Below are 20,361 nucleotides of genomic sequence, written 5' to 3' on the forward strand. Positions count from 1 at the left end.
TAAATATATCCACTATACGGATTTTAGCCTAAACATAGTCATGTGCTCCTCACGTACTCATGTTTAGCTCGAGTGCTATATCAACTCACTTTCTATAGCGCCCAATTAAGTACTTGCATCCGGCATCTTTCAGGCATATATAATTGTGGGACTATCATGTTCGGTCTTATTATTAATAGACCTCATCTTGACTCTAATCAAGGTGACATATTATTTTATGTACTAAACTTGTTCTTTAGCATTTACTTGTACATAATGTCTCATCTCAACGTGCTAACTATAGCACTTGAGGTGATTGCTCGTGTGAGTGAGCTAATCATTGCCTGCTGACATACTTTTCAATAATATATGTGTGTATGTGCTAGTTTTATAGTGGATTTGTACTTATTGATAAAACACCAAATCACTAATGAACAAAGAAGTACAATACATATGTCAACAAATACATAAACCAATGATCATTTATAATAACACATATCACATTCTACGCAATCCTAGTGACATTCTGTGGGTCAAGAATATGTCTCTAGGAATAGCATTCGTAAATGGATCAGCAACAATTCTATTGGTTGAAATGTATTGTAGGATCACTTCTTTCTACGCTATAATATCTCTGATGAAATTGTTCTTTATGTCAATATGCTTCTTCCTTCCATGATACTTGAGATTTTTCACATAGGCAATGGCTACTTGACTATCGCAATAAATTGTTATCGGTCTTGGAATCTCATAAACAGTGGCTAAATTTTCCAAGAAACGTTTTAGCCATACTGCTTCTTGTACTACGACAGAACATGCAATGAATTCTGCCTCCATAATAGATAAGGCCGTGCATGTCTGTTTCTTTCTATTCCAAGAAATTACACCTTCATTGAGCAAGAACGCATATTCAGAAGTCGATTTATGCTCATCTAGGTCTCTACCCCAATCAGCATCCGAATAGCCTAATAGGCGTAAATCATTCCCTTGGTAACAAATTCGATAGTCCATAGTGCCTTTCAAATATCTCAGAATCCTCTTCATTACTTTCTAGTGTGCTTGACTGGGATTTGATTGATATGGGCTTACCAATCCCACGGCATAACATATGTTGGGTCGAGTACACATCATAGTATACATCAAACTTTCGACCGTACTAGCGTAAGGAATTGTTTCCATTACTTTAATTTCTTCTGGAGTCTTAGGACACATCTCAGTACTTAGGCCTTCACCTTGCATGACAGGGGTATCAATGGGATTACAATGCTGCATATTGAAAAGTTCAAGAATCTTCATAATATAAGACTCTTGTGATAAAGTAAGGAGTTTCCTTGATCGATCTCTTTCAATCTTAACTCATAATATTTAAGCAGCTTCTCCCATGTCCTTCATTTCAAAATTAGAGGACAACCATTCTTTTATGGTGATAACCAAAATTTTGTCATTTCCAACCAACAGAATATTGTTCACATAAAGTGATAAAATCACAAATTTATCTTCAAACTGCTTGACATTTACACAGTGATCTTCTTCGATCATTGTGAAACCAAAAGTTGTTATGGCTCGATGAAAACTAAAACACCATTATCTAGATGATTGCTTAAGGTCATATATTGAACGATGAAGTTTGCAAACTTTATCCTCTTGACCTTTAGCTATGAAACCTATTGGTTATTTCATATAGATTTCCTCATCTAGTTCTCCATTGAAAAATGCCGTCTTTACATCCATTTGATGTAATTCAAGGTCCAAATGTGCAACGATGATTAAAATAAGGCGTATTGAGGCAAACCTTACAACTGGTGAAAATGTTTCCTCATAGTCTATACCCTCTTGTTGAGTATAACCCTTCGCCACAAGGCGAGCCTTATACTTTCCAATGGATCCATCCGCCCTTCACTTAATCTTAAAGACCCATTTGTTTCCAATGGCCTTGCGATTGAGTGGTGGATCAACCAAGTCCCAGACATGATTTGTCCTCATTGACTCCATTTCATCTTCCAAAGCATTTCTCCATTCTTCCTTATCAGAGGATGAGAGAGCCTCTTGAACAGTCTTAGGCTCAGCATCGTCTTTCTGAGCAATCATAAATACTTCCCCTTCAATCTCAAAATGATAACGGGGAATACTTTTACGATTACTTTTAGGAAACTGAATTTCTCTTGAATTCAATTCATCAAACGATGCTACACTCCCACTAGATCTTGTGTGTGAGGTAAATCTTTATTTCCCTCTACAATATTAGTGAGTGTGTTATCAGGATCTTCCATCTCATATAATTGAAAGTCCTTATCAATCTCACCTCCACGAGGAAAAAAGTTCTCAAAGAATGTGACATCTTGTAACTTCATTTCGGTCACACTTCCATCAACTCGTTCACCTATGAACACGTACTATTTTGAGTGTTCAAAATATCTTATAAAGATACATTTCTTCCATTTTGGGCCCAATTTGTCATATTTATAGGAAGAATCATGAACATAAGCTGTACATCCCCATGGACGTAGACTAATTAAGTTTGGTTTCCTACCAGTCCATAATTCATAAGGGGTGGGAGTGACCGATTTTGAGGGCACTCGGTTAAGTACATAGGCAGCAGTCAATAATGCATCTCCCCAATAGGAGATAGGTAAATTTGTTTGCGTCATCATAGACCTAACCATTTCCATTAGGGTTTTATTCCTTCTCTTAACTACCCCATTTTGTTGTGGAGTACCAGGAATAGTCAATTGTTGTACAATTCCCTTTTCATCACAAAGAGTCTTGAATTGCTCCAATAGATACTCACGTCCGCGATCGGTTCTCAATGCCTTTATTTTTTTGTTCAACTAATTATCTACCATTGTTATATATCGTCTAAAGCAATATAATGCTTCTGACTTATGGGATATCAGAAAGACATAACCGAAACACGTGAAGTCATCTATGAAAGTGATGAAATATGAGGCTCTATGCCTTGCCCTCACATTCAAAGGACCACAAATGTCAGAATATATGAGTTGCAATGGAAATTCGGCTCTAGTCCCTTTACCGAATGGTTTTCTAATTGCTTTTCCCACTAGACAATATTCGCATACATGTAGATTAACATTAGTAAGTGACCTTAAAAGGCATTCTCTAGCTAATCTTTACATTCTTTGCAACCCAATGTGACCTAATCTAGCATGCCGAGTACTTGCATCAATCTCAACATTACTAGAAGATGCAATTAAAGAAAAACAACCATCGATATTAATATTGTATTGATCATAGTCAATGTCTAATACCATAAAACCATTCGATATATAACCTAAACCATAATAAACTATTCCATACAAAATGTCAACACAATCACCATGAAAATTGAATACATAACTTAAGCTAAGAAGAACAACTACTGAGACCAAGTTTCGTCGAATATCCGGAGCATAGAGGACATCATGTAGGAATAGGCTTCGACCACCATGTAAAATTAATTTACATGTGCCGATACCCTTCATTTCAACTCTTGAGTTATCCCAACATATATCCATCTTCTTCCAGGCTGTATCTAACGGTACTCCACAAATGCTTCTCGATCTCTAGCTACATGATCTGTTGCTCCTGAGTCTACAATCCATATATGATGTAATTCAGCAAGCATTACAGTACTATAAACAAAACCATTACTTAAAGTAATGGAGTAATAAGGTACCTCTTTCAGCTCAGTACATTCACGAGAAAAATGACCAATCTTGCCACGATTGTAGCACTTCATCTTGGCCTTGTCCTTCTTCCCACCACGTTTTTTGCTTTGGAAGGTCTTAGCCTTTTTAGGTGCTTGATCAGTCTTCTTCCCTTTGTTGTTAAATTGAGAATTCCTTTTGCACTTAAAGCCCAAAGCTTTGCGCGATCTCGATTTAGCAACATAAGCATGGGTAGAGGATCTCGCAACCTCTAGGTGCTCATCCTTTAATTCCAAATGACACACAATATCATCAAAAGTGACAATATTCTCATTATGCGTCATATTGATCTTCATATGCTCCCAATTGTCAAGAATAGACCTTATAACAGCCTTAACTTGCTGTTCATCAGTAAGGGAGTGACCTGCCAACTTCAGCTCACGAATCATGTTTGACATCTCTCGAAAATGTTGCCTCATCGTTACATTTTGGCGCTTTCAGTATGTGTCAAACTTGATGGTGAGTCTCCTCAGCTTAATGGCAGATGTACCCCTAAACTTGTCTTTCAAGGCAACCCACATAAATTGAGCTTTATCATAACTTTCAAATTCACACATGAGATCATCTTGCATAACCAGCTCAGTAACGTGATGCAAGCAATGCTATTTTTTTTTTTCCAAGCTTGATAAGTTTCTAGATATCTCCCTGTGTTGAGCTAAAGTTCCATGCTCAGGTTCATCCATGGTGTGGTTGAGGGTTTCCAAAACCTCTTGCTCTTTAAGGATGTACTGAACCTTTCAGTGCCAAATATCATAATTGTCACCACTTAGCTTCTCACCCTTATTGAGGTAAGCCACAATGGTCTTGGATGCCGAAGCCATAATCAATCACCATAACACATTGACATAATAAACACAGAATCAATACTAGCACTCTTTACAGAGTAACACACATTTAATTTGTAGCAAAGACAAACTAAATTAATGATAATTCAACAAAAGGCACAGAAACAAAAGTTCACTATGTTCCCAATCAACTTCTATGTACGATTATTTTATTATTATTAATTAGTTTAATTTGCGCAAATTTTAAGTTCTAGGTGAGAACTCCTTCGAATTCTACCAACTTACGAACTCCTAATATGAAAAAATAATTACATAATCTCATGTAATTTCTACATTTTTTCCATTATCACAAGAGCATAGCATGATATAAACTAATGTACAAAAAATAATCATGCATCAACTCTAATAAAAATAACAATTCAACATGTAATGAAAAAACAAGGATTTCCTACCATTGTTCGAATTTTCTATGAACTAGAAAATTGCAAGTATATTAAACTATATACATGCTACCATCAAACCAAGCTCTACACAACATTTATGACATCATTTTCATATAGGTTACTACTATATTTCTTAAAACATAAGAAAATGCTAGCTACAAATGATTGAATGTGCATTAATACCTTAAAAATACGCGTACTTAGGGTTCTATACACAATTTCATACATTTATAAAATTTAAAAATAAAAACTAACTATACCATAGTGTAGGGGACATCCATACGAACCAAACGCCGACGACCACGCTCCAATCGGAGCTTGCACGCGCCCCCACGCGCCACCTGAGTGCGCGGCGTGTGTGACCCCAAAGGGCTCCTGGCCGGTCCGATCGATCCAACCAGTGACCGGTCCGACCGATTGACTGGTCCAACCTGTTGACCGGTCAACGGTCGGGTCGGATTTGGATCGGGTCAAGTCTCGAGTCGGGTCAAGTCTTGGGTCAGGTTGGATCGCCAGCCAGTGACCAGCCGGCCAACTCCGTTGGCGGTGACGTCATTGATGACGTCATCTCAGCGGTTACCGACCGTTGGATGACGTCATCACGCGTCGGTTCACCGACCGGCTCGTGTTGCGCATGCGCGGCGTTCCTGGCGCATCAGCGCGTGACGCCCACACGCAGCAGCTTTTGGCCGCGCGTCCGGCATCCTTCGGCGGCGGCGTTCTACCCATCGTCGGACTCGTCTCGATGAGCACTTTCACCCTATATATTTAAAATTTGATTTTAGCCGAAAGAAATTTCGAAAAATGGCCAAAACCGTACGGGTGTACCGGACCCCGAACCCGTTCTTTGCTTTGGTTCGTTTTCGACAATTCAAATAACAATTCTGACCAATAGGCATCCAAACTAGGGGTGAGCACGGTTCCTTGGTAGAACCAAGAACCGGAGAACCGCACTGAGGGTCCGGTTCAGCCCCGGTTCTAAGGAGAGAGGTTCCGGTTCTCGGTTCATTTTTCTTGAGAACCGACACTTCCGTTTCCGGTTCCAGTTCCACCCCGATTGGAACCGGAACCGAGTTCCCTCTCTCCAAAACCCTAACCTTTTTTCAATGTTCATTCTTCACTTTCCCATTTCTTTCCATTTCCTCTTTGCAACACTCCACGTTCCCGACGACGATCCAACGCTGCTCACCGCCCTCAATGCCGCCATCACGACCCACGATGTCGCCGTCGACGCCACTGCTGCTCCGTTTGACGCCACTGCCGGCTCTCGCCATTGCGCTTGCCGCCTCCCAACGACAAGCTGTTGCTGGGCCGCCACCCGACGCTGTTGTTGTTCCACCGTCGCTGCTTGGCCATCGACGACGCCACTGCTATTCAGACTTCAATGACGAGTCGCCGCATCTCGGCCTCCCGATGACGAGCTACTGCTATTTGCATTGCAACTAGGACAGAAGCAACTGCCGCCTTGACATAGGACAAAAGCAGCTGCCGATTCGACGTCCTTGTTGCCGATCCTTGCCGAATCCAGCATTGCCCGCGTCGCGCCCAACGTTGCTCAAGGTTGCCAAACGTTGCTTCAACCCAAAACTAAACCCCAAGCTCACCAAACGTCGGTCTGTTTGCTGTCACCGACTCACCGCCAGTGGTCGCGACTCAGCTCAACTGCGAGATCTAGTCCATGTAATTGCTAGCCGAATGTGAGTCGATTCCAAATTCCTGCCTTAATGAACATTACTTCTTGTAATTACTGGTTCTTCAACGACCATTTTGTTATTTTACTAGGATATGGTGATAGAATGGTAGGCGAGCCTTGTAATGTTTACCATCGACGACAGACGGAAGCTAAAAGGAAGTACGGTGTGAAGGAGGCGCTTCAGTTGCCGTTGAGTAGCTCTTTAGTTGGAAGGATCGAAAATATTGGGTAGATCCTCTAGCCTAACATTTTTTATGCGTGTGCTTTCTGGAATGTTGTTTCCGTTCTCTGCACATCGATTTGGTAGGTCATATCTTGTTTCTGTGGACTGTCTTGGGTTGCCTCTTCAGGATTCCTTGATTTTCTTTATATGTGAGTGTACAAGCTAGCCATTTTTTCATTTACACTTAGCCAAAAGGATTGGCAATCTCTTGATTATAAAACAGGACAATGTCATGTTTAGGATGTTTCGTGAACCCATGAGCTTGGAATTGCTGTGTTTGTTTGTGGGATTAGTTTCGTGTTGTTTGTGCGTGCGCCTGAGTGTTGGCATTTGGGTTCCATTTTTTCCTTTCAGTTTGGTCAATTATTGTTTTGTTGTGTTTAGTTTACTAATTGTGACATGGAAATTCTTCTGCTCATTATTGTTTCTTGCTCGATTAGTCTGGTTGAGTTCCAAAGTTTCTTCTTTGCAGTAAAAATTAGGCCCAAGAACCGAGCATGTTCACATAGTAATGAATTCAGTGAGATGGTTATATCTGGCAATAATTGTTCTGTCTCTACATTATGTTCTTTTTATTCTCGAAAGTTCACAGATCAACCATTTGATGCTGACCACTTGGTTGCTCAAATCAACCCCTTTTTTGTGTTATGTTTGATTATGTCAAGTTCTGATCTAATGCTATTGCAACAGGACTATAAAGCCCTGGTTGTAAATCGTTCTTGTGTCGGCAGTGACCTCTCTGCAATAATGATATGATGTAGAGTTTAGTTATTCTTACCATGTGACTTTGTACTAAATCATAGTTGTCAAATGAAAAAAATGAGGGTAATGATATACATACCATATAACATCATATCTGGGTTCAAGTTCAGCAAAGATATCAAGTGACTAATGCTGGATATTCGATAGCTTATAATGGTTTCAACATATGCTTGGTTCCATCAGATGCAATAGCATGTCATGCCCCTCCTAAAGTTCCATAGAGTATTTGACATCTTACACATTTCCAATTTTACAAATTAATGGACATTTGATAGTTTTGATATAATGGTGTCATTTCCTTTTAATGTCAAAGTTGTGGGTCATATATAGTAGCTTTATGCTATGGGAGATCCTTTATCTGTCGATGATATTGGAAGTTCTGGAGTTCTTTTTCTTTTGACAGTTTGTTGAAACTTGATGCTTCAAGTAGCTTCATGTGACATTCACGATTTCAAATCGTCAAGAGTACTACTTTGCTCTTTTGGTCAATTTTCATATAGCTTATATGTTGTCTATTGTAGTCCTCATAAGAACCTTAGCTGTCCTCGTACTCTAAGCTAAAGTTCCATGTTTAGACCACCCTTGAGCCCCAACTTCTCAGCTTGCTCTAGCAAAATTCCATGCATTATGTTGTTTCATAGCTACCGAACTGACGTCTTTTTTCTTTTTGCCAGATTAGCATAAAGCATTGGAGATATTACAATTTTGGTCAAAAAGTGGTGCCACTGCTTGTTTGTCGTCCTGGCACAGCAGGAACGGTAGATGTCTATTACAAGTAGGTCCTGCGTTTGGTGATGAAGGTAGTTACTTCAGTATCATAGAGATTTTTCAGCGGTAGCAATATGAGTAATGATTAGGAATTTCTAGTAATTTGCTATTCAATTTTATCATCTTACACTTTGACCACTTACTGGTCACTGCACATCAAACTTCTTTGGTGTTGTTAGTGTATTTCTTCATTTATTTTGTGTCGGTTATTGACTGACAGCTTTATTATTTAGGATGTTCCGTGAACTGATTTCCTCTATTTTATTTAGTCGAATTCCTTGCCAAGAATTCCTTTACTTTGTTGATAGTTTTGTTCGTTTTGTATTCTCTTTGATGAAAAACAAGCTTGTTTATTATTATTGCGTTCATTTTCTCTTTTTTTTTAAAAAAAAAAACTAAAAATGAAAAAATAATAAAAGAACATGTTGACCATGGAATCGACCACGAACTTGTAACATGGTAGGTTCCAGGTTCCAGGTTCCAACGGGTAGGTTCCAGGCGGAATCTGTAAGGAACCTGGAACTGCTCACCCCTAATCCAAACAGTGTAGATTTCATACTCTTGATCTCGATATCAAATTGTAGACGAGAAAGTTCGATGAAAAATAAGGCAAAAATCACGATTGGGCTCTAATACCAATGTTGGAATTCAAGTTGGCGGAATAAGACTTACCTTTATCCAATGCGCAAACAATAATTAATCCCAGAACGATCGTTGAATTGCGGATGATACACGAACAATAGTACTTCACGTTGGTCTGAATGTAATCACAAGGAAAACACCCGATTTCCACGGCATAAATGCAAACTATTCTTGTAAAATGAAATGGAATGCCTTCCTTCTTCTTTGATGGAAATGAGACAAACCAATGAGAGGAATCTTTTGATCGTATGTTTTGCCAACCATTCCAACGGTTGTGTTAAGGAGAGTCTTATACATCCCCCTTTGTACCATTTTCAATTGATATATTTCCATCGTAATGTATCAAGTTGATATGGTGTGATCCAATCGCACCCCATCATGGAGGTACCAGCTAAAGTACAACATCATCCTTATATTTTATTGTTGCAACAACTTGGTCAATGAGAGTAGGACAATAGGATTTGAATAAGGTGTCATTTCTAGCGAATTTTAAAGACGGTGAAGGGAACATGATGGACCGGATTGCACACCGAATAGGGTGGGAGCATTCCTAGATCATATGTAGGACATTGAAATCAACTCACAAGAGACTAGTGTGTGGTGGTATCATTCAGCGTTGGAATTTCAATTTATTTCTAGAGTAGATGAAGCTTGGGCAACCTTTGGAAAAAATGTTTACATGTGTATCAGAGCACAAAATTAGTTGCGCTCAAATGTGCAATCAATCAACATAGACAATTTCTCAGGTGAGTTAATTTAGGAGTGTGCTACAAGCTTTTACGACACTTCAACAATACTTTAGGAGAGAGCATAGTTAAGTACCAAATTCATTTTTTCTTCCACCTCTTGACTCATTTTGATGCCATCATGTTGCTCACATCACTATGCCATTCATTAGCTAAGCAACAATTTTTACCGCAAGGCTAATTATTATTGCAAGGGAGCTTTATGTACAGCTAAAGGAGCATAACAGAGACACAAGCGATGGACGTTTCTGCCAAACCACCGGCGCTTGTTTAGTTTGGTAATTTTTGGAATTTCTTCCTAAATCATTTTACGTGATGAATGCGCTTGTCTTTCTCATATCGTTGTTTCAACATTAGTAAAATCTAAATTTTCATGAATTGAGAAATCATAATCTTTGCTCGCATTCAAATTTAGGTTATATGTTTGGCCGGTTAATTCTAAAATTACCTCAAAGAAAGGTCTCATTTATTCTTGTGATTTTTCCAACTTTTTTCATCCTTGAGAAGGAGAGGCTTTGATAGCAAATGCAGAGAATGAATAAGGAACAGACTGGACATCTTTTAGCTTGTAAGATCGAACATTATGTCTATTACATTAGTAAAAATTCATGTGCAATAAATTGATCAAAAGAAAACAAAAGCCTCCGTCTTGGTGAAACTTTCGTCATCACCATCCTATAATCAACTCCGGGAGATTCAGGAACCCGACAACTTGATCAACTCAGATGGAGAATGGCAACACTGAAGGCGGTGTTCAGGATGAATTTTCCCAGCAGAGTCGACGAAAACACGGGCTTGTGATGGCTCACAATTGCCGGGTCCTTGCAATGTCGCCCATGGATGCCGGATCTTATTTTCTCCTTTGTCGTCTCTTTCTTATCGTGATCGAAGAGTTGAGTGGCAGTGGACGGCTTTTAGATGTATCCTGCAGGCTTCAAATAACGGTAAATGGTGTTTGGTGAATCGCACCTTCATAAAAAACAGGACAAATATAACACCGACAATATATGCAGCAATTCGAGCGTAGGCATTATACACATAAGAGATTTGCGGAAATGGTAATTCCAACTTTCTTTCGGTTAAAAAGACTTATAAACAGAACTGGAGCATGTACCTTAGAGAGGTCGCCCTCCAGTTTCTTAGACTTACAGGCATAGGCTAACTGCGAATGTCCACTTCACAGTCACATTCACGTAATTCTGATAGACTGGCGAGATCACAAGAGAAAACTTGCACCTTCCTGAGACGGGGTAGATCTTTGAGCCCATCAAGGTTTGTTATGCTGCATTTGGAAATTTTCAGGACTTCCAAAAACTTTAAATTTTCAAGACCGTCAATCTTTGCTAAATCGCAGTCGTCTAGTTCCAGTTCTGACAGATACTTCAGACCAGAAAATTTTGGCTCTTGAATTGTGCAATGTTTGAGACGCAGAGTCGATAAGCTTGAAGTCGAGGGAAGCCATGTGAGGTCTAGCTCCTTCATGTAGGATAAAGAGAGCTCCTGGAGCTGAGTAAGGGCACCGAAGTTCCCGGGGAGATTGGTGACCATTGGAAGGGACAGTTGCAAGGTCTCTAGACTTGGTAATCTTGCGATCCACCCAATATTCGGAGTCTTTAGATTCAATAGCCTCATTGGCCATTCAGCTTCTGGCTGCTCAACCTCTTTCAAAAGTAGCTCTTTCAGATTCGTCAGATATGACAAGTCAGGGACTATCATTTCTTTGGATCCCCAAACGAGACTGAGTAAACTGGAGGGCAACTTTGGTAGAGCCTGAAGTTGGTCGCAGTCGAGTAGATCCAGGGTTTGGAGGCGTGAGAGATGGCAAATGCTCGGAGGCAGCTCAACAACATCAGGTGATGATAATCTCAAAATTCTCAAAGAGGATAATCCTGAAATATCGCAACGAACTTCACCCTCCAAACTGCAGCAGGAGAAATCTATCTCCTCCAGGTTTTCTAAGTTCACGATATCTTCAGGAAATTTTCGTAGGGGAGTGTGCGCCATTTTTAGCGTCTTCAAGTTCCTCAAATCCTTAACTGACCATGGCATTTTCATGATTCCAGTGTATGAAAGGTCCATTAACTCCAGCAGCTTCAGCTTCCCGATGGAAGTCGGAAGTTTACCCGACTTCCAACAATTCCTTAAAGAAAGTCTCCGAAGTTTTGAAGAAATTCAACATTATATGGAAGCCCATCGATATCAGCACCATCCAGAGCAAGACTTGAGAGACTCCTTAGGCGGCCAATTGTGGATATATCTTGCAAATATTGACAGTCACAAGCACTAAGTATTTCAAGATTCTCCAAAGAACCTTCTGGGAAACATATACTGTAAATGCCAGTTCCATCAATCAGAAGTTCCCTCAAAGATTTCATGCAGCACAGTTCTAGGGGCAACTGCCTGACTCGGCTGCACTTTCTCAGATTTAAGGAACTCAAGTTCTTCAGATTACTAATGAATGGCCCAATTTGAGATAACTGAGTGCAATCTTCCAGTATCAAAATCTCCAAATTGATTGGAGCTCGAAAGTTCAATAATGCAGGTAACTGAACACATCCTTGGAGGTTCAAGACTTTCAATTCATCCACCTTCTGCAATGTGGAAAAGAAGATTCAGACCCTAACCACTCGTATCTATCATCTTAAGACAAGATTTAAAAAGCAAATATCCGCCATACCTGCATGATTTGTCTCCAGACTTGTGAATCTTCAGTGACGGGACTCCAAGACAGATCGAGAATGACTAACTTCTTCAAATGCATATTACCTAGCTCAGAAATCAAACAGCATGCTGACCATTCAAGCCATCTCAAATTTGGAAGAAGATTCTCGGTGTTTCCCTGAATGTTAGCCCGGTCCAGTCTGAGGTACCTCAAATTCGACATTTTATGAAATTCTTCACATGTAAAACAGACGATGCAACCCTCTTCAACCGCAAGACCTATGCCTTCGACGTTTCTAGCACCCTATCAACCTCGATTGGGGGAAAATGTGTGAGTGATTCGAGAACTTTAATATCTTACTCCATTTAATGAAATAAAACGAATCAGAATTACAAAATCAGTGGTATCCACTACGCATTATAAATTGGGCTAAGAACAAATCCGTTTCTTTTCCGTTCGAGATTGAGAAAAGAAAAGTAAGTTTATGCTTTCAAGAGGCTTTGAAACTTACCTCACTATCCTTTAGAACGGAAACCGCATCACCGTGATTCCAAATCCTGCAGCGCTCATGAAGATCTTTTCTCTCGACAAGTTTCCTGCCAAAGTCTCTTAGCAGGTCATGCATTCTTAATTCATTATTTTCTCCAATTTCCAAGAAATGCATCTCACGAAGGTATTTTATTCCTCTAGCAGGATAGTAATCACAAGCCTCCCACATGTAAGAGAGAATTCTCTCATCCTTTTCAATAAAAAAGCACGCTATGTCGAGAAATATCTTCCTTGTAGGAACATCTAAAGAGTCGTAATGAACCCTAAAGGCAGCTTCAACTTCATTTGCCTGGTTATATTTTAAGAATTCCAAGGTACTTCTCCATATTCGTATATCATCCTTATTGTTGCATAAATATGAGGCCGCATCCACAATAGCTAAAGGAAGCCCTCTAGTAACTTTGACGATGTCTATGGATAGGTAATCAAACTAAGAGACATCTTGGAGAGCATCCCCTCGGAAAGCATGCTTACGAAAGAGTTGAAGAGCATGGTGATATTTCATGGGTTCAACCTTGTATTCTTTGGCTGGTCCGTCATCAAATCCATCTAGAACATTCCTCATGCTTGTGGTCACAATTATTCTACTTCCTGGACCAAACCAACTAAGTTTCTCAGCTAATGCTTTAGCTTGTTCAACCTCATGCACACCATCGAGGACAATGAGAACCTTCATTCTACTAAATAGACTGGCTATTTTTTTAATACCTTCATCAGAAGATCTAAGTGGTGCAGGTTTTTCTTTCTGGAGATCAGAAATCAACATTTCTTGTGAAAGCATGATTCCTTTCGAATTAATACCTGGAAGGAAGCTACATTCATCAAACAACATATGCATCTTGTTGAAGACAATCTTTGCAAGTGTAGTTTTTCCGACACCTGGCATTCCACATATTCCAAGGACACGCACATCTTGTCCACATACTTCAATCGCTTGTCCATTGTTGTAGACAACACCAAGCTTTCTCATCATCTCTCGAACATGAAGATCAATTCCAACTAGTTTATCGGTTACAACTTGGTCATCCTTCTTCAACACCTGCCTGACCCGTCTGAGAACTCCTTTTACAAGCTGGGACTCGTGCCTGCAAGATATAAGTGATGAGGCACAAAAATGACAACAAAGTTACCAAAAGTATTAAAAACTAAACAAAAATCAAGTGGGGAATGAACCGGTGAAAATTGAAACAACCAACAGGGGCAGGGGGAATCTTCAATTAAAATGGACAGCAAGTTTTAATGCGTGGTCTATTTCCCTTTCATGCACATAGCAATTATGACATTGATTTCATGCCATCTGCAAAACAAAATTTCTAGCGAAGGGGAAAAGAATAGGGCGCGACGGACCAGTACATCTGGTCTAGCTTGCGGTTATGTTCATGAGTCTAGTCATTTTCAAATAGCCGGTGTAATCAAGTCACCAATTTTCAATAGGCACATCGAACTACAACCTGTCAAATCATTGACCCATTTCATAAGAATAACTTCTAAAACCTCTTGAGCATGCATCATGAATGATATGATTACATATAATATTTATTCGAAAAGGTTTGGGTTCATTTTCACATCACCCTAAACCATTTTTTTTTCCATTTTATCTAGGAAAGAGAATGGAAACCAGAAGTAAAAGAATTACCCCCCATATACGTTCTCTAGATGATATCCGCTTAGGCTGCGTTTGTTTGTATTTATTTTTTTTGTTTTTAAACACTTTTTCTGTTCCTGGGAACAAAAAGGAACAAAACGCGTTTGGACTCGTTTCTCCTTTTTTGTTCTTTTGTTCCCGTGAACAAAGAAACAGAAACAAGAAACACAAATTTTGTGTTTCTTGTTTCTGAAACACAAATCAGAAACACTTTTGAAATTTTTCTTCTTTTTCTTCTTATTTTCTTTCTTTTTTCTTTCGCCGGTCGCCGGCCTCGGCCATGGCCGGCGACCGGCCGACGAGGGCCGGCGGCCTCGCCCGAGCACGGCGAGGCTCGCCGGCCGCTGGCGAGCTCGACCTCGCCGGATCTCGGGAGAGATCGAGCTCGCCCGGCTCGGCGAGATGTTGGCGCGTCGGGCCGGGCGAGCTCGATCTCGCCCCCGATCCGGGAGGCCGAGCTCGCCCGGCGGCCGGCGAGGCTAGGCCTCGCCAAGCCACCGCCAGTCGGCGTCGCCCGGGCGGTGGCCATCCGGCGAGGCCGACCCTCGCCCAGCTACGGCGAGGCTCGGCCTCGCCGGGCCGGGCGAGCCTCGCCATGCACCGGCGAGGCCGCCGGCCAAAAGAAGAAAAAAAGAAAAAAGGAAAAAGAAAAAAAGGAAAAAAAAGAAAATAAAAGAAAAATAAAAGAAATAAAAAAATTATACAAATTTACCAAACGTGTTTCTATTTATTTTTTGTTCCCGGAACAAGTTTACCAAACGCGTTTTTTTGTTCATAAATTGTTCCCAGGAATAGAAACACTTTTTTCTATTTCTGTTCCCTGGAACAATTTTTAAACAGAAACACAAACAAACGCACCCTTAATTCCCCAATCTGTCAAAGAACCGCATTCCATTTTTTGATGGTATTTGAGCTGACTCTGTCCTTCTCATGTTGACGGAAGGATGTTTCAAAATGCCCAGCCTGGTGTTTTACATCGGAGGGACTAATGTCATAGAAAATCAGGATAATAGTATGTCCATTAGATATTCTGCACTCCCACATTTGTACCACCTCCATGAGGCAACTTTTACTGGAAGCATAGTCTTTGGAGAGGATGGCTATCGAGATCCTCGACTGCCTGATCGCCTCTTTTAGCGCCGGCATGATGTCTTCTCCAGCATGGAGATTCTCGTCATCTTTAAAGACCTCGATCCCTGCATCTACCAATTTGCCATGAAGGTGATCCATGAATCCTTTGCGAGTATCTGCACCTCTAAAATTCAAGAACACTTCATGATTTTCATGATTGGTTATGGACAACGACGATGAGGTTGAAAATGATTCCTGTCAAATCAAGGAAACTAAACCACTTCATATAGTGAATTAGCGTTTCAGACTAATACTTCGTTTCTTTCGTAGAAAATATAACTTTTATAGAAAATGTTTTCCATAAAGCCATTTATAAGAAAATGATAATATTTTTCAATATTAAGCTGAAACTTGAAAATGAAGTAAAAATTTTTTTCCCGTCATTCAATATAGAAAATTCTATTCGATTTTCCTCCATGCACTCATTTTAATAAAAAATTTATTATCTTTTTTATATATTTTTATTTTTCCAATAAATAGATTTTTTTTTTTTATTTTCTTTCTACTATTTTTCTTTTTTTCCTTTTATTTTTCTTCTCCTCCTCCTTCTTCTTCAGTCGATTGCCAACCACGGTGATCGCCCAAAGGCAAGCTTGAGCTTGCGCCTTAAAAAGGCTAGCCAATCTCGGCGAGGCCCGAGGTTAGCGAGCTTAATCCTATGGGGAGGCTCATGCTCATCGGCCTCAAGCCTCACTAGATTAATGAGCTTGAGGCTCACCTATGGTTGGTTGATGGCCGTTGCCATGGTGGCAACTGGTCGAGAAAGAAGGAAAGCAAAAGGATAGAAAAGGAAAAGAAGAAAAGAAAAAAATAACTGGATCTGCAACGGAGCTTGGGCTCCCGATCCTTAAAAAATGAATAAAATAAAAAAGAAAGAAGTCGGGGTTAGCAAGGATGTGAGATAAGAAAGAGTGAGTGAGAAAAATATTTTTCTATTTTAAAAGACTTTTTTTCTCTTGATGAAAAATGTTTTCCCCAATCAATTGGTTTATTTTCCGTAAAATGAAAGGTGGAAAACTCTGGGAAATATTTTTCTGAAAATTGTTTTCTGTAAAATGAAATCTCATACTTTTGCACAAATAAAAAAAAGTAAAACAAAGTTTTATGATTCCGATGGAGACCTACCCAACACAGCAAACAAGTTGCAACTGAATCTTGCCACTCATACATCGACTTTTTTTATATAAAAAATTCTGGGAACTTTGGTAACACTCAAAATGTTGATGTGTGAGTTTGCAATTTTCTAGTAATTTTCTACTAAACAGGCCCGGCGTACAATATCAATAGTGCTTGGACTTTCGATAGCGTCGCGATTTTTGACATTGAGGGGGTCTTATCGTTCATGTCAAAAAGTTTTGCTCTATTCCAGAGGATTTTTAGCATTTAATGGGTCGAACTACAAGCAGAGGACCCACTCCAACGTACGCATGTCGAAGAAGTTCTAAATGATAATACAAATCCCAAAGATGCAGAAAAAACTAACCCGATTTCTTCTCCTCATTTCGAAAACAACAACTGCAACAATAATCATTCCGAGAAAAACAAACACCATGGACACTGTTGCCGACGTCGAAAACTGGTCGGAAACAACAACTCTTGCAGTAAACATTCTGAGAAAAAGAAACACCGTAAACAGTTTTGCCTTCGTCGAACCCACTGGGAAATCAACAACTGCAAGAACCGTCACTCCGAGAAAAGGAAACACCACGGCCACTTTTGCCTTCGTCGAACCCACTGCGAAACCACCAACTCAAACGGCAATCATTCCGAGAAAAAGAAACACCACAGCCAGTATTGCCTTCTTCGATCGCACTGTGAAAATGAGAACTGCAACAACAATCATTCTGAGAAAAAGAAACAACCGAGATGATATTGCCGTCCTCGAAACCACGGCCAGCTCTCTCTCTCTCTCTCGCTCTCTCTCTCTCTCTCTCTCTCTCACACACACACACACACACACGAGCCCAGGAGGCCTACAGACATCAGATGCCTTTAATACATGACCAAGACGGTTGACTTCTGGGCATCCGCCCCGCGGTTGGGCTTGGGCGACGGGGAGAAAATATCAGGCGGCGCCGGTCACGCCGAGTTGACCGGGCCAGCCCAATCATGGGGCAACATGTGGCTTCTCTCTCTCACAGAGGCCTAGGAGGTCTATAGACATCAGACGCCTTTTGATGACCAAGACAGTCGACTTCTGGGCATCCGCCCCGCGGTGGGGCTTGGGCGATGCGGACAAAATATCAGGCGGCGCCAGTCACGCCGAGTTGACTGGGCCGGCCCAATCATGAGGCAACACGTGGCTCCACTTGAAGCCGGGGCCCCACTTTTATTTGGAGTCACACTTTTGTCTCCCCCCGTCTCTTCATCAATTGCTTCGTACTTTCTCTGGCCATTTACACGAAGAAGCGCCGTCTCCCTCTGTCAAAATTTACACGAAGAAGCGCCCTCTCCCTCTGTCAAAATTGTCTCTCCCTTCATTGAATGCACGTCTTATCCTCGCCCAAGCCGCACGAATCTTAAACATCACAAAAAAAAAAAAAGAAATACCACTAAAAGTTCTAAACTTTAACCAATATAATAAATTTATCCCGAATTATTTTATAATACAAAAACCTTAAATTTTATTAACTGCAATGCATTTATCTTAAATTTTTTTATCATAAAATATCTCAAACTTATATTCGCATAACATATTTACTCCAAATTATAGCGTATTTTCATTTTTTACCTTTTAATTTTTTTCTTTTTCTTCTTCTCTCTTTGGAGAAGAAGAAATAAAAGAAAAGGAAAAAACTTTAAAAATTAAGAGACGAAAATACCCTTCAACAATAGAGTTTGGGTAAATGTGTTACAACTAGTAAAACTTGGGGTTTTTTGTATCACAAAAAAAAAATTATGATGAATTTGTCACATTAGATAAAGTTTAGGATTTCCAGTGGCTTTTTTCTAAAAATAAAAGGGAGGCCAAACTTTGTTATGTCGCTTCTTTAACACTTCTATCGACCTTTGCCATTCGAGTCCTCCATCTACAATAGAGAGAATCTCAAACATGAAAAAAAAAAAAAAAGCCAAGCCAAACTTTGTTATTAACGAGAGTGTCGAAAGCCAGAAGAGAAGCACTCACGAAATTGAGTGAAACCATCATATTGCTCCACCCAAGAAAAAAAGGAAGATACTGTAGTTTTACTTGCAAAGATGATTCCCTTCCTAAAAAAAGCCTATATTGTCACTTTGATCACTTATTTTCTACTTAAGAAGAAAAGTATAATTAACTAGGGGTGTCAATGGGTCGGGTCGGGTCGGGTCTTCTTGTTACCCGACCCGACCCAAACACAATGGTCACACATCAGTGACCCGACCAGAACCGACCAAACACATTAGAATGGTCTAATGTGTTTCGGGTCGGGTTGCCGGGTATAACCTTTTTTTTTTTTTTTTTTTTTTTTTTTTTTTTTCGGGTGGTTGTAACAGTCCTAATCTTATGCGAACAGGTTATTATAAGAACACAAAATACCTATTAATAATTCTTGCGAATGCTATTTTTTCAGGGACATGCCATATGATGCGTAACCCTAACCAAGTTAATTGTATCTTCTCGAGGCTACTAGATATTCATGAATTGGAAAGAACTGGTGAGTATGACTTGTCCTTAAAATGTAGTCCAACAGAAAGCTTCTTGGTGACGATGAACAGAAGAAACATCACAGAGAAAACAAAGACTCCATAAAAGACAAAGTAGATGGCTCATAAATTGCTTTGGAATGCATAGCGTGGTTGGTGCAGCACCAATACTCACAGCGCAGCTAGTTGCAAGAGCCCCGCAAACAGCGATCAATGTGCTAAAAACGAGAAGAGTCATGACAGAAGAATCGCTGGAAGATGCGGAGCCGCCGTGATTGCCACAATTAGAGACTTCTTCTTTGAGAAGCAGAGAGCATGTTGAGAGCCCATCTTCTTCTTTGCTCTCTCTCTCTCCATGTCTCTTTATTTCTGATGAGCAAGAATTGCAAGGAATGGACAAGAAGTCCAAAAGGCATTTGAGGCAGCCCTGAGAAGTACTAGGTTCTGATGAAATAGTATGTTGACTGGTGATAAGATATAGCACCTGTGTAGCAAACACCAACAGCTCACCAACAGCAAAAAAAGCCAGAAAAGGGTACATGCTCTTGAAACAAAAGGCAGAAAAGCAAAATATTGCCCCAAGGAATGATGATACTAAAAGGAGCTGTAGGAAACATTCGAAAAGAAGTTTAAACACAGATAATAGGTTGCAAGTTACGCTAATAGTAAAAAGGGTGCCACATTTTAACTTCAATTTTCCTCAGTTACTAGTCCACAACTGTTGCAGCATGATATGCTGAAAAACAGTGCACATTCATTCTATTCTTTCACAAAGGGCACATTACTACATCGGAGACAATTTCAACTTTTGTCCATCGGTCTGTCTAATTTACAAGCTCCTCCTGAATATAAATTACATTCCCTCAACAATAGCACCATTTCTAAATACCAATTTCAATTGAAGTAAAGGAGCCATAGAGGAGTAATTCTGAATTTTTCCACGCTAAAAACTCACGTGTCCATCAGATTATCATCACTTCATTCAAGCTTAGTTTGAAAGTGATG

General features: G+C 40.0%; 2 protein-coding genes across 2 annotated transcripts; both read right to left on the minus strand.

Annotated features, from left to right (window-relative positions):
* Nucleotides 1–10,175: 10,175 nt before the first annotated feature.
* LOC120291345 (leucine-rich repeat-containing protein 40-like) lies at nt 10,176–12,666 on the minus strand. Its single transcript, XM_039308580.1, has 2 exons — nt 12,423–12,666; nt 10,176–12,336 (listed from the first exon to the last, which is right to left on the minus strand). Exon 2 carries the CDS (start codon nt 11,822–11,824, stop codon nt 10,904–10,906), a length of 921 nt encoding a protein of 306 aa, XP_039164514.1. The 5' UTR covers nt 11,825–12,336; nt 12,423–12,666; the 3' UTR covers nt 10,176–10,903.
* LOC104437582 (disease resistance protein RUN1-like) lies at nt 11,887–18,128 on the minus strand. The gene is made up of 7 exons (XM_039309685.1): nt 18,116–18,128; nt 17,216–17,466; nt 15,644–15,927; nt 13,396–14,041; nt 12,919–13,245; nt 12,423–12,494; nt 11,887–12,336 (listed from the first exon to the last, which is right to left on the minus strand). The coding sequence occupies exons 1-7, from the start codon at nt 18,126–18,128 to the stop codon at nt 11,887–11,889; spliced, it is 2,043 nt and encodes a 680-aa protein (XP_039165619.1).
* Between the last annotated feature and the right edge of the window lie 2,233 nt (nt 18,129–20,361).

The sequence above is a fragment of the Eucalyptus grandis genome, chromosome 3 (genome assembly GCF_016545825.1).
Source record: "Eucalyptus grandis isolate ANBG69807.140 chromosome 3, ASM1654582v1, whole genome shotgun sequence".
Taxonomy (NCBI): Eukaryota; Viridiplantae; Streptophyta; class Magnoliopsida; order Myrtales; family Myrtaceae; genus Eucalyptus; species Eucalyptus grandis.